The 15,279-nt window shown below is 41.0% G+C and overlaps 1 protein-coding gene across 5 annotated transcripts in view; it reads right to left on the bottom strand.

The window, feature by feature from the left end:
- The window catches only part of MTUS2 (microtubule associated scaffold protein 2), a 295,553-nt gene that overhangs the window by 149,399 nt on the left and 130,875 nt on the right, over positions 1-15,279 (bottom strand). For all 5 annotated transcript variants that reach the window (XR_007889387.1, XM_051618292.1, XM_051618300.1 and 2 more), the window contains one exon: positions 11,630-11,836. Coding sequence is in view for 4 of the 5 variants with exons in the window: in XM_051618292.1 (XP_051474252.1) it covers positions 11,630-11,836 (207 nt within the window). In the remaining variant the exon portion in view is untranslated. The remainder of the gene's footprint in view (positions 1-11,629; positions 11,837-15,279) is intronic.

Below are 15,279 nucleotides of genomic sequence, written 5' to 3'. Positions count from 1 at the left end.
CTGCAAACTTCCTGAGGGTGCACTCACTCCCCTCATCTAAATCATTAATAAGATATTGAACAAGACTGGTCCCAAAAATTGAGCCCTGGGGGACGCCACTGGTGACTGGCCACCAACTGGATTTAACTCTGTTCACTACAACTCTCTGGGATTGGCGATCCAGGCAGCTTCTAACCCAGTGAAGAGTGCACATGTCTATGTCATGATCCACCGGCTCCTCTAGGAAAATGGTGTCAGTCTCTTCTAAAGTCTAAGTAGACAAGGTCTACTTAGCTCTAGAGCTGTGGAGCTTTTCCCTCATCCACTAGGCAGGTCACCTGGTCATGGAAGGAAATCAGGTTGGTCAAGCATGACCTGCCTTTCCTTAACCCATGCTCATTCCCTGGCTGTCCTGCACTTGCCATGTGAGCACATTCAAGATGAACCTCTCAATGATTTTCCCCAGTACCCAGGTCAGACTGAGAGGCTTGTAGTTCCTGGGATCCTCCTTCTGACCTTTCTTGTAGATGGGCATCACACTGGCAGGTCTCCAGTTGTCTGGGACCATTTCTGTTTTTAGGGGTGAGGTAAAAGGGTGATTGCCAACTGATCTTTGCTGGATAGAAGTGGTTGTTCAATTAAGGAATATAATGGATGTTTTCTTCTTTGAAGAGGTTATTTTAAAAAAGAAAGCAAAGAGAGAAGACCAGTACCATGGTCAGCTGGATAAAGAACTAACTGATCTAGGCTCATTTTGTGTCACCAAGGTCCACCGTGAAGTGTTAGTGCTGCTGGTGCTTGCTGCAGGCACCAGTCTACCAGCCAGTCAGCATAGGTATCATCTCCATTACGTTCTGGACAGCAAGGTCTACCTTTTTACAGAGAAACACACACCATGCAGTACTTAACAGCCCAATTCAAAAAGTGTATGCTAAAATATCACAGCCGCCTCATGATCACTTGATGAATCTTCACACAGCAAGAGCTGGGCCCTGTTCTGGGATGGACCTCACCAACACACAATCAGATGTTGAGATTTGTATGGGAGTACTGCCAGCTCTTCTGGCAAGGTCCAGTTCACTCCTGTGAATCAGAGAACTTTGTTCTCTCATCCTAAAAGCTCATATTCCAGCATAAGCATTTCTGATGCCATAGCCTTCCATGGGCATAGCGATAGTAAGAGTGCATGAAAGCCTATCAGCAGCACATGAAGCTGGGAACAGCATAAATTACTGACTTACATTGTGTAGCCCAGCATGACTACTTGCCACAAGGAACAGAGGGTCAGGGCTTGTTTGCTTACCACAGGTCATCCCAAAAAGCAGCACCTTTCTCCTCCAATCACACCAACACCACAAGTGTACCCTTAAAGCTGCCACATGGGAGGCCCACTAGCATTTCTCAGACTCATGTCCAAGGGACTGAACATTGCTAGCTGGTGACTGTGACATTGCTCATGTCTAGTGTGTCAACAGCCTACAGTCTGTGACAACTCCCACCTGGGAGGAAAAACACTGTACAATTGTTTACATTTTATTCAGCTTAGTGTTCTTGGTTGGAGGGTCTCAGTTTGTCTTTTTTCTGCCAGTGCTGATTTTACTAATTTCAGACCTCAGTCAGCTTTCTTCTAGCATTTGAATTAACTTCGGAAATCCCAAATTGAAAGCCTGTGATCACAAGACAAAGAACCACAACATTTTGAGCTGTTTACAGCCTCACGTAATCTTGCCCTGGCCTCTGGAGACTCTCAAGCAGCAAGCCGGAAAACAAGGCTGTTTGAGCTGCAATTTTTAAGTTCTTGGATCACAACTCACAGACTGAAAGCTGCAAAAGATGGTGTTTCTTCTTTTTATTGCAGATATTCTCAGGAACACCTGGAAGATTTACATAAATGACCTCAATTTTAACCTGTTTGGACTAGATTAGTGTGATGGAAAAAAGTAACGGGTGAGATTCCAGCTCAACCTCTACATGGGAGAAGTTTTTCCTCTATAAATAGTGCCACGGTCTTTTGGCTGTAACACTTCTCTTGCTACTATTTCAGAATTTACAAGTCTTCTGCAGGATTCATAATGGGATCAAAGATTAGAAACTACTTTGAAGTTTGTCTTCCTCTGCTCCATCGCTAGTATGTACCTGCACTAATCCACCACAGTTCTCCTAAACTCATCAGTCACTCTCCCTCCCTGAAAGGGACAAGCACACAGGCTTTTTTCAAATCTCCGTTTATTTGTGTTAATTATCCACACTTCATTTTGCAAGGGCATAACATTTTGTTAATTGATTTTTCATGTGCTATAAATAGGTCAACTCTGCCTTCTGAAACCTTTTCGTCTAAATGCGATTTGCCAGTTACATTTACAGTACTTATAACTTAGTCCTGTTTATTACTAGTAAGGCACACAGTGGATTGAACTGTGAGCATAACAAATTAATAATATTTCACCTTTGATGACAGCTATTAATAATATGATTGCAAGGAGATAATCTCAGACTCAGTTTTTTAATTCGGTGCTCTCAAAGAAACACTGAACCTCAAGGTTAAGTGCTTGATGTTTAGGGAAACAGGATAACAGCCTCCTTGACTCTAAGCAGAAACTACACAAGGGAAAATACCATTTCAAAAATCCTTTAAAAATTTCCATCATTCAGAACTGTGACATAAGTACTTCTTTGTCTCGCTGTGACTCAGAATTGGCTCATAACTACCACATCAAACTTCTTGTATCTTTTAATTAATGCTTATTTTTTGAAAAAAAGCCTATTATCATAGAGTTTGCAATGATTTTTTTCACTGAAAGTAATTGGTTCAGTTGGGCAACTCTTTGACTCATAGATTTAAAGCTGGAGTCCCTCATTGTGCTCACTGACTGACATCATGGACAATACAAAATGCAGACAAAGTAGAGAGGTGATTGTCCCCCTGTCCTCAGCACTGGTGAGGCTACACCTGGAGTATTGTGTCCAGTTTTGGGCACCTCAATTCAAGAGAGGTATCAAGGTGCTGGAGCGAGTACAGAGGAGGGCAACAAAGCTGGTGAAGGGCCTAGAGAATCAATCTTATGAAGAATGCTTGAAGGAGCTGGGAATGTTTAATCTGAGAAAGAGGAGGCTGAGGGGAGACCTCATCAGTCTCTACAACACCTGAAAGGTCATTGTAGAGAGGTTGGTGCTGGTCTCTTCTCACAGGTAATTAGTGACAGAACAAGAGGGAATGGCTTCAGGCTGCAACACGGGTGGTTTAGACTCGACATTAGGAAACATTTTTCACAGAAAGAGTGGTTAGACACTGGGATAGGCTGCCCGGGGAGGCAGTTGAGTCATCATCCCTGGATGTGTTTAAGGGTCGTCTGGATGTGGTGTTGGTGGATGTGGTTTAGGCGAGAACTTTGTAGAGTAGGGATGATGGTTGGACTTGGTGATCCCAAGGGTCTTTTCCAACCTGAATAGTTCTATGATTCTGTGATATATGCAGTGCTTTTTGAAGATGGATCATTATGGATTTGAGTGTATCTAGATTTCCAAAAGCTTTTCAGAAAGCACAGAAACTTTGGATGAAGTAAATTAAATATCTAGGTGAGAGCTGTCTCCAATGATAAGCCCCACAGCTAGACATCCAGAATTAACCCTTTCTTAATACTGATTTATAAACAGTAATGGAATGTATGAGAGGGACATGCTGAAGGGGAAAGTTTCTCAAAAGTTTTGCAGCGTTGTACTTCATTAGTGGGAGACTATGAAGACTTTAACGATGATTCCATTAGAAGGCAGATTAGTCCAGAACAGAGAGGCGAGGGGGAAAGAAGAAAAAGAAAGAAAGAAAAAAATTAACAAGAAAAAAAAAAAATAGAAAAAGAGAAATGGAAGAGTTCTCACTTCTTCAAAGCTTTCTTTCGTAATTTTTCTTTGGGCTAAATTAAAAGATTAATCCATTCTGATGAATCCCCACAGGGTTCACTTCTAAATGAGTATTTCCTCCCTCATCAGATAGAATAGGAAGATTAGAGTATGAAAAGGAGACAATTTATAGTGAGTCTTCTGGTCTTCAGAGGAGTATTAATTTGGATGTGACAGATTTGTTCTAGCTGCTGCTTGCCTTCCTATTTTCAAAAGGCCATTTTAAGTGCTACTGTTCCCAGTGCTGTGTGTCCTCAGAAAAATGTGTGTTGTGCTTGTCCCTGTTACGGGCTCCAGGTGGACTGTGACTCTTCCCCAGACGTTGGAAGTCTCACTCCACCAGCAGCTCTCTTCCAATCTGGCTGCAGAGGGGACCGGCCTCCTGTCCCGTTCACGTCCATATTGGAGGGAATCCCCTTCAGGCTCTGAGAAGACTACATACTTTAGAAAATGTGATTTAAAGGTGGAAAAAAAAAAAAAATTCTACAGATGGCTTTTCTGTTTTCTTTGTATCCCACTAAGAAATTCACAAAACCCATTTTACTGGGAAAAAAAAAAAAAAAAAAAAAAAAAAGTAGTTACAATCTCCTAGAGAGCAGGGCAGAACAAGAAAAGCCACAGGACAAAATAAAGAAGGGGCTGATGAAACAGCCCCATATAGGGGCACCTCAGCAGGCTGCTATGAAGCTGATCAACATCTCCCCTCAGCGTCAAAGGAGAAAGAGTTTGGATGCCTGTGATGGGAATAACCTAATAAAGGTGTGACGCTCTACCTTCTCCAGCGGAACTGGTGCCTGGCAGCCTGGTGAGGGAATGGTTTGAACTGCTTTTTACCCTCTGGAGATTAAACACTAAGAGTCATAGTGACTAAATTAGGCACTAGTAATCAGTCAAATAATCCTGTGTGGAAATGGGCCAGGAAAGAGGATTTGTCACTATCCATTTCTTCCTTTTTGCCTCATTACCCAATACCTGCGCAAACATTTGTACTCTCCTACCCCACTTTATGGATGGGAAACTGAGGTGGATAATTTAAGTCACATTTTAAAAGCCAGACAGAAATAAGTGCCAAAAACTGGAACTGGAGCAGCCAGGTCTGAGCCAGGACAATTTTAGCACACAGACACAGAATCTCTCAGAACAGCTTTCTTACACCTAAAAATGCAGCTTTTACATGGCATTTTAAAACAATAACAAACATGATGATTAAGCTCTCTGTTGAACTTGAGCTGGCATGGGAGTGTGGTAAAATTCTTTCAAGTATTCTTCACTCATAAAAAGTGGACTTTACAGATTTGAGGGTTTCATGGATTTGTTCAGTTTTAACAAACTTCAGCTCAGTAAATTTGCTACCCCTCCAAATGCTTCAGGTTGGTATCTTCATATAAAAGAAGTTTTGCATCTCCAAACCAGCTTGGTTTTCCTGCCTCTACTTATTTATTGTGGGGAGCGGAACAGACCCTCCCAAGGTGGTACTCCTTCCCTCTTGTGTGTGCTTCAAAGGGCAGAGAAAGAGGTAACAGTGTAGACAGTAAAAATATTATCTAAGCTTTTAAAATATTAGCACATTTAGAATACTATCACAAGCATTGTATCTAAACCCCACTGAATTTAATGGACAATTTATACTTCATCTGTTGTTTCAATCTCTGCGAACTGAGAGAAACCACTGTGCCTACAGCTCCAAGTCATTCTTTAAAGGGTTTTTTTCCCCAGCTATAAGAACTACAGTATGAAAAATAAATGCTGAGAGTCTGGAAGGCAGCTAAAATATCTTTTCTGTCCTTGTTCTTCCTGGATGATATACTGCACTTTCCCAGATGTTTTGTCCCACAAAGCTGAAAATCCTAATTCAATGCTGTTCTCTTTTAGTCCTATTCAGAATGAAGTGCTGGCACAAAGTGATTCTTTCATAAAAATACTGATACCAGAACAAGAACAGAAAAGAAAAAATGGATTTGTCATGTAGAAAAATGAACAGAAAAGTAGTCATAGAAATACGATTGGAATATATCTTCATATAGGAAAATCCTTGTATTTGCTTATGCATTTGAGAACAACTGGTAGATCTGTCCACCGTGTCACAGTTTTGAACGTTCTATCTTTTTTGGAGGCAATTAGCCACCTACTCAAAGCTTCTGTGCTCACTTTAATTTCCCCATTTCTCCACCCACCTGAATCTGACATTTTGACATCTTTGCTTATTAGAATGGAAATTCAACATTCAGAAAGGCCAAGCAACACAAGGTGAAAAATCAGCATGAAATCTATACTTTTAAGAAGGGATCATAGAAATTTACATAAAACAAGCAGTTTGATATTTCTATAATTTTAAACAAAACAATAGCTATCATGAGATACTAATGCACATTTTTAAATATTCATCACCATTTTCTTGCTCGGTCTGAAAAGAAATTGCTTCAGCACTCAGAGCTGTGGGAAGATATTGAATAGCATTATGTCTTTTAGTCTAGTACCTCACCAGAGAAGAATTGCCTTTAAAACCATGCTATTATTCTATTTTAAGTACCTTAAGCAAAAGGGATTTCATCACTTGAGTTGGAAGACTATTTAACAGACTAGTAGACCTTATGACTATGAAGTATTTCCTGACATTATACCAACATTCTTCCATTTCCTAAACTCACAGCAGTTATCATACCACAACTCATTCTAAACAATCTATCTTTCTTTTAGTCCTCCACACATCACACTGTTTCACAGTGCTTAATGAACTGTTTCCCATGTGGTACTCACAGCATGGTAAGAGTCTATTCTGATGAAGTACGTAAAGCTAATTACATGAGCAGGATATTCAGCCAATCACTAGAGATGCCAATATAAGCAAGTGAGAGAACTCTAAGCCCCTTAAACCAGTAAACCAGAAACTACAGCCTGGACATCATGTTTCTGCACTGCAGAATCACAAGATAATATTGGGAACCACATCCCATAGCTGTGGATCATTGGCATACAATGTGAAAATCAGGTTCAAAACTCCTTATGCAAGTTTTATTGGGGCAGACAGATGAGAAGCCTAAGTACAGTGTATTTAATATTCTAAGGGAAAATACGCCAAGTTAGTTATTTTGCTTTAAGTTAAGCTATTTAGGTTTTTTCTCTTTATGGTGACATGATTGTCTCATTCCACTCCAAATCATACTGGTTTCAACCTTAATGTGGCTTTGCTAGTCATTCGCTTTTTCTTGTATCTAGCAGAGAATACACATGCCCCTCTTAGACAGGTTGAAATATGTAGCCAATTTGGAGTGTACACAAACTCAACAAGGTTTTTGACCTGCAAAAAACCTCTGCCTAAAAAAAAAAAGAAAAGAAAAAAAAAAAAGGCTGAGATTTTGTATATGGGTATGGATTTTTAAACCTCAAAAGCAGTAGGCCAGAGCTGAGGGTAACTGTGAACTTTTCAGGTAATCTTGAACAGAAATGTTACTGGAAAACCTGTACCTGTATCATGGAATGAATTTGGTGGGAGGAGCTGACAGCAGGACCTGGAGCTGAGCCTCAGCCCAGGGTTTCCCAGCTGTCCCACATATTGTAGTATCAGGCCATGTGGCTTTGCCCCAGCAGAACACCTCACCTGTGCCTTGCTGCAGCTTGGTACCGAGCTTTCCATGTGGGATGAGAGGTGTGAAAGTGGCAGGCAGAGCTGCATGCTCTGCACCGAGCAGAGAGGAACATTAGCAGCAACAAAGGATGGACACCCCGTCAGTACAGGGAGTTCTCACTGCCTCCGCTTCTCTGAGTTGTTTGTTGGAACACAACTGCCCTTGCTCAATGTTTAGAACAAAGAGCTCACTCTGAACTACTTCAGCCATTCTGTTTTGAACACGGCAGGACAGCCAGGGGTGAGTTGTGATGAGCTCCCCTGATCCACCCTAGGACCCAGCTTCAAAATGGAGCCGTATTTGGCTTCTGTCATCGCATCCATCAGCAAGGGAAGAACCGAGGCACCTACTTCAGCAAGGAGTGAAGCTGCCATATGCCACCATCATCCTAAATGTTGCCCAAAGCCCAGGGAGCACAAATTAGTTGCCTTCCATTCTACTGCAGCTTATTTAACATAGATCAGCAGAGCACCTCAACACCAACAGAAAGTAACCCAGGAGTGGATGCAGAGGAGAAGTATGGACCACGGCTCCCCTGTGTGCAAAGCACAAGTTACATGTAAGCATCAGAAAGTGGATTTTAAGTAGTGAAAATGGACCAACGACCTCAGTGTGCAGGGCAGTTCCCTGCTCCAGAAGCTGGAGAGATGGTTGGGTGGTTTGGCTTCAGAGCTGCACCTCCAGCCCCAGCACACAGTTGAGAAGGACTCCATGGGAGCAGAGCCCCATTATGACTGATCCTCATTAGCAGCTGATGGCCTGGCTGTCACGGTTGCTGTGTTATCTGTGAACAGCAGCCTGGCTTATACTCATTCCCCAGGGACAGGACTTCAGGAAGCATCAGAGGGCAAGCAGGAGGGTGCTGCACAGCCCGCCCTGTCGCTACCATGGGAAAAGAGCACAGTCCCACCACTGTAAATCCATTTGATTGAGGCAATCAGTATTTGTGAGCTCTTGCCAGACAGTCAGCTGAGGAGCATAGCACAGGCCTTGTGAGCATCCAGACTTACTTCTTCCACTGAGGTCAAGGGAAGGGGAGAAATCTGGTGAAGAACAAAGCTGCTGCTTCACAGGTCTATTAACAAACTCTCCCACAACCCAAACATCATGCCTTCTTATTTTAAACAACTGGGGTTTTAGCTTCTAGATAGCATTTAATCAGTATTGGTATGCCAAAATGAAACTCTAGTTGAGATTTCTGAAAAGAAATATAAACATCACAGATTTGGGAAGAACACCTCAAGACATCCGGCAGGGGAGAGAGGCAACAACAGGATCACACTAGGACCCCCACAAGAAACACTGTTTTACCCTAGAATACCTTGCCTCTAAAATAAATCTGTTTCACTCCCATCCATCCATAGCCATCTGCTTTTTAGCAACTTAGAATACACTGTGAGTTTTTTAATGGCAGATGTAAGATCCTGAGGTGAGCCCTTCAATTTACAACCGTGGCAGCCCCTCTATTTATAACATATGCATACTTGTGAGATGTTTTCAATTGCTTCTGTCTCCCTGACATGCAAAGATGCTGCTCAGATAGGAAGTTGTTATCATATATTTTTGAAGATTTCTAAAGCTAAATCATTTTGCATTTTCTACCCTAGTGAGCTAGGAAATTAACAGCAAAACTTTACCCTTCCCTCTAGGAAGACTGATTTAGTCAAATACATGATCTCAGGTAGTAACTACAGATTCAGCTATTTATTTAATTTAAATAAAACCATTCTTCCAGCAGATAGTGAAGAGAAGAAATAATATGCCATGCTAAGAGTCCTGAGCCAATACTTCTCCTCTGCATCCACTCCTTGGTTACTTTCTGTGTGTGTTGAAGTGCTCTGCTGGTCTATGTTAAATAAGCTGCAGTAGAATGGAAGGCAACTAATTTGTGCTCCCTGGGTTTTGAGCAACTAATTTAACTCTTGCTGGCACACAGACTATAAATAGAAAAAGTTGATACAGTTTCACACTGATAAAAATTATATGAAATTTAATCGTTCAACAGTAAGGAAACTTTGATTTCACTATCTGTCCTATCAGGACTGATGAATGGCAGTTGTGTAATGTTAGGTGTCTTCTCCTGGGATGACTTAACCTGAGGGCTGACACTTTAAACATGGTGTGTGCAATCACCCCCTTGGTGACACACCTTTTTCCCTCTCTCACCCTAGTCCAGCAGGAAACATTATACATTTGGAATTAAAGACATATAAAAGACTTTTGGGCTGGACAGACGTCACAGGAACCACATCAGAGAGACGACCATCAGGAGGTGCTCATTCTCTTGCTCTCTCATGGAGACAGAGGGAAACTAAACAACTGCATAGATGAGGTACCTAACTTGTTGGCTAGAGCACAAATGGTAAATCCTAATTTTCAGCAGGTAACAGGCTGAGCTTGTCTCTACACAAATTTTTGCAAGCAGAATGCCAGGTAATTTTCATATCCACCCAGAAACATTCTTGCAGCTTGCACAAGTTGGTCACAAAATCCTAATCCTGACATTAAAAAGGCTTACCAGTTTCAACCAAATGGGCTAGGACAAAATGTATGAGCCAAATACTTACTTCTGGTGACTGGAATATGGTTTCAGTTTTTATAGGCGTAATTTAAAAATAGAACTCAAAAATGCATCTGAATATTTAAATGAAATCAACTTCTTTTAAGATGAATGCAGTGCTGTATTTCTGGGTCTGAGATTACTAATGTTTCTTCCACAGCTTTTGAACAGAAATCAATTGACTCAGATGCCACAATTAGTATTTGCCTTTTAGAGAATTCTCAGTTGTATGAATCTGTATGAATCCACTGTGTTCAAGGACAGTGCTGTACCTACTGATGCTATTTTTTTCAGATTCACACCTGAAATTGCTGGACAACAACATTTCTTGCAGAGAGGTAGCATAGATCTAATCAGAAATCATGTATTCTGTCCCTAATAGGGGCTGTATGTAAACAAAGACAAAAAGCTTGTGACATCATATAAAGGAAAAGCTTTCCAAAGGTGTAAATGTAGGGTAAAAGCACAGAGCAAAAGAGGTTGCCTACCATCAAAGCAAAGTTAATTAGGAAATAAACAGAAATGAGCAACCAGTTCAACAGTAAAAGAGGATACAAGCATATGTTTGGCAGCACTGGAAAAGTTAGAAGTCCCTGTACTCATAAGTCTTTGGCATTTCAATTACCTGATATAAAAGGGGAAGGAGAAAATCCTTAGGGTTTTTAAACTATTTTAATTTTGTTCATTTTAATTCATTTCAAATTAATACAAACACTGAAGGACTTAGGATGCTGTAGGTGCCTGTCTCCTCTGGCATCTCCGATCACCTGGTCTCCCCTGGTAGCCCCCCAATATCAGCTTGCGACACCCTCATGGGCTGATACCACTTGCTTTGATATTGACACAGTTCAGGCTCAATCCAGTCTTCAAAGAAAAACGGGCATGAAAATCCCTCAGTCCCCTTTTCCACTCTGAGCCCAGGGCACATACACACTTCCCAAGGACTGCACAATCCACTGGGTATTATTTTGTGCTTAATAAAATTAACAGTCATAACAGAAAATAGGAGTTGAATTGACATTTCAGCCACAGGATCCTTCCAAGTCTGGCAGATGAGAAAATAGCTAAGTTACCTGTTCTGATCCCTTTCATATTACTGGCATTATTAGATTAATTTTTCTAAACTTAGTTTATTACACTGCGTATTAAGAAGCAGAATAAAAGCAGATAAGAAAGACTTTTGTATCACTCACTTTAGATAATCTTTGTTCTAGACTGTTCTATAAGGCTGCAACATACTTACCAAACATAGTTTACTGTGATTATTTACTGATTTCATTTTGTACGAAGGGATATTCTGAGTAAAAACAAAATATAAAAATGTTTTAGGTTCACTCTTAATGTGATTTTCTCTATGGAAACCAGCCCCTTCTATCTGCAATGTACTTATTCATCTATTATTAATAATGTTTGTAAAAATTACACCTAATAATTAAGATATCAAACCTATAACTCAATAAAGAGATTAGTGAGTGCTGCACAGATTGCATTAGTCCTAAATTAGACACAAGCTCCAATCTGGACAATCCTGGTATCCCCCCAAAAGAAGGCCACATTTTGGACTTACGGTTGGTTGTCCTGCTTTGATCACTCTGAGCACTGTCGTTGGACTGGTTGCTGGAGACTGAGGACACACTTGAGCTCCTGACAAAACCAAATGCAGCCAGTTTAGCTGCTGGCAACCGCGAATAACCTGGAGGACGAAGTCCAGACTGGCAGGGCTTGGGGAGATTTGACTTTGCAGCACTCGAACATGAGCCTTTCTTAAGATCAGCTGAAAGAAGAAAAAAGAAATACATTTTTGTTACATAAACTAAACTGGGATATAATGACCATGACCTGTACCACCTAGCTACACAAAGTCAGTCTAAAGACTGAATACAAGTTTTAACAGCTGCTCAGACTGGAGTGATCTCTTATTTGATCCACTAGAAAGAAGCTCTATGGAACAATTACAGGTCACAATAACTTATAAAATGTGAAATGCTGCAAGGACCCATGAGGCCGAAACTTTAAAAAAAACTATGTAGTTCAAGTCTGTTAAGATTGTTTTTAATATTATCTTCTTTTATGCTGTATCACTTTCTAATGTTACATTTGTTGCGTGCCAATTAAAAGATACTCATACACAGGCACAGACATGCTACACATTTGGAAACTGTTGTAGAACACCAATGAGCCTCTTCAAGGACACAGGACTTCTTTGTATTCCATCAAAGAAAACACTTATTTGAAGTCTTTCTTTCAAATTTTGCTAAAAGAAAATGCCCTTTTCTTGCACCAAGCCTGAAAACAAGGACATGATCTGCAAAGTTGGACTTTTTTAATGTACCACCATCCACTTTATCACTGATGGACTTCTCTGTATAAACTATCGGGCTATGTGAAGAACATCAACCAAGTCTCTGTCAATTGCCAATAGTGGGCTTATAGCAGATGAAGTTAGGCAACAACAGCAGTTCAGATACCACGTCTGCCTGTGGTAATAACAAACTAGTCATTATTCTCTAGCTTAAGTCCTAACCGTACTCTGCTGCTCTTGCTTAGGCAAACTCTTCTTGGAAAATCCAGAAAAAACAGGTTTACACGTGCCTCAAAGTGTCTTATGGATCAAAGGTCCATGAACATGGCACTATTGTTTTCAAGGACCAAAGATTAAAATTTGCTTTTGATGGGAAGGTCTGGATACCAAGTGGATCTGGACTTCAACTATATATAAAATTTGGACAGAAATTTTCTTTGTAGGTTTGACAATATCAGATCCCTGTTCCTTGTGGAATGCAAAGTAGCAAAAATACATGGTAAAAAAAAAACAATTAACGAAATTTTCCAAAATCCGATGCTAGAGTATTTATTCAATCATCAGGACTAGCAGGTCAGGAGGCAAGGCAGCATTAAAACTATCAACATATTCTGTCAGAAAAGGCCAAAAAGTCACCTTTTTCCTATTATTTGGTGAACACTACTTGTGCATTAGTCTAACACCCACTTCAAAGGAAGATTGAATATTCCTAATAGAAAGGAAAAATACAAATTAACTGCACAGTAATAATACAGTTGTCATATTATTACGGTATTTAATTCTTTTGTAAACTATGTAGGTCACAGCCTTATTAATTTTAATGAAGCATTACTCTTTAAGGAGACTTTATAGAAAACAAGACTAGCTCCTTTGAGCAGAAAAAGGGTATAGGGATTTTGTAAGATAGTTATGTGCCTCATCACAGTAATAATACTAAGCTTTATTGAACAAAACCAAGCCTCTTCTTTTGAAATAGAAATATGTGTAACATCAAGCCAAAAAGAGTTTTGTTATCCTATAAAACACATTTCTCTAGAAGACATTAAAAAATGCTCCTTGCTTAATGAACAAAGTAATGTATGTACTATAGACTCTTAAAATGCATTCTTGTACCCACTTTTCACAAATTGAGGTCTTTATTAAGACACAAGGAGATGGATGTCCAACTACAGCACCTTTACTAGCCCAGAGAAGGACATGCTATGGAGAGTAATCCAAACGAAAATAACAAATACCTACAGTGTAATAAAAAAACTGTTAAAATACCAGTTTAATCTTTTTTTGTCACCAACAGAGACAATTTTGGATTCTGATCCTGAATCTGGCTTCATCTGAACTGTGCGAAGATGGGCTCAAAGGTAGCTGCGGGCTCTGGGTGCAGGAGATTTGCGCAAGCACATTAGTGTGGAGAACAGTTAAGCAGCAATGTTTGCCATCAGTTTACTGCAACTGCCTTTGACAGTGGTCTGTTACAGCTGGTTTATGGCTAACTGCAAAGCACCACCAAGACATCTTCTGTCCCCACTGCCCGTGACATTCACATCACATCTAAATGACTCTGCAGCAAAGTACTACAGAACCTGATAGCAGTGCTTCCCTTAATGCTACCAAGACAGCTTAGAATTACTGTGAACCACGTTAACTGATTTTCAACTCCGTCACAGAGTGTAACTTTTCCCGTCTTGCATTGGTTACAGGACCAAGCCTAATTAGCCTCCAGATCTGAAGCAGAGGTGAGTACCTGCGGCAAGTTGCTGCAAGAGCAAAGAACTTGCCCAGGTTCTGCACCTCAAGTACTGTGTTCAGTTCTGGGCGTCTCACTACAGAAAGGACATTGAGGTGCTGAAGCGTGTCCAGAGCAGAGCTACCAAGCTGGTGAAGGGTCTAGAGAACAAGTCATATGAGGAGCAGCTGAGGGAACTAGGGATGCTTAGTTTGGAGAATAGGAGGCTGAGGGGAAACCTCATTGCCCTCTACCTGAAAGGAAGTCGTAGGGAGGTGGGTGTTGGCCTCTTCTCCCAAGGGAATAATGACAGGACCAGAGGAAATGATCTGTAGTTGCAGCAGGGGAGGTTTAGACTGGATATTAGGAAGAATTTCTGTACTGAAAGGAGTGGCCAGGCACTGGAACAGCCTGCCCAACATCCCTGGATATAATCAAGAAACCTGTAGATGAGGAACTTCAGGGCATGCTCTAGTGGGTGAGATTGTAGGTTGGGTGTTTGTGGGGGTTTTTTGGGTGTTTTGGTTTTTCGGTTTGGGGGTTTTTTGTATGGATGGACTTGGTGATCTCAGGTCCTTTCCAAGCATGACTATTCTGTGATTCTGTCAATGGCAGCGTGGAGTAGGTATGGGACTGTCTCTTGCAGGTTTTACAGGCTTCTCAAAAATTCACCAGCCAGCCTGCACTACACAAAATAAGAGCTGAGATTCCTTTTTACTAAGAACCTCTGAAAACTGAAGCAAAGGGAGAAATCTTCCATTTTACAGCAAAGAGCTATAAATACCACAGATTTCCTGCAGCAGAATAGGGAAATTCCACTGGGGTGGTGGAGAAAGTGGTTAGAAATGGTTTTGTTTAAAAAACATTAGAAAAGTGCTTGCCTTAGGAAAGGGAGGTTCACCTGGGACTTCCATGTCCCCAGCTGAACCTCAGGGCTGCCCACACCAAATCCTGAGCTGTCTCTTCTCTGCACTGCTGTGCATACAATGTCTGCAGCACATGGTGCACCAAGCACCATCGGTGTCACCAAAGAAGAAGAATTTCCATAAAACCAGAAGGCTTTTGGTAACAAACTGCCCAGGCATCTCTACCTTTGCTTCAAAATCATTCTCACAGAATTGGGCTGAGGATTCAGAGGATTTTCTCACACTTGAGTATGTGGCCCAGTTTGTGACTTCAACTCAAATTCTCC

This window comes from Apus apus, chromosome 1, assembly GCF_020740795.1.
Source record: "Apus apus isolate bApuApu2 chromosome 1, bApuApu2.pri.cur, whole genome shotgun sequence".
Lineage (NCBI taxonomy): Eukaryota > Metazoa > Chordata > Aves > Apodiformes > Apodidae > Apus > Apus apus.
This window is presented reverse-complemented; position numbering and strand designations above follow the sequence as displayed.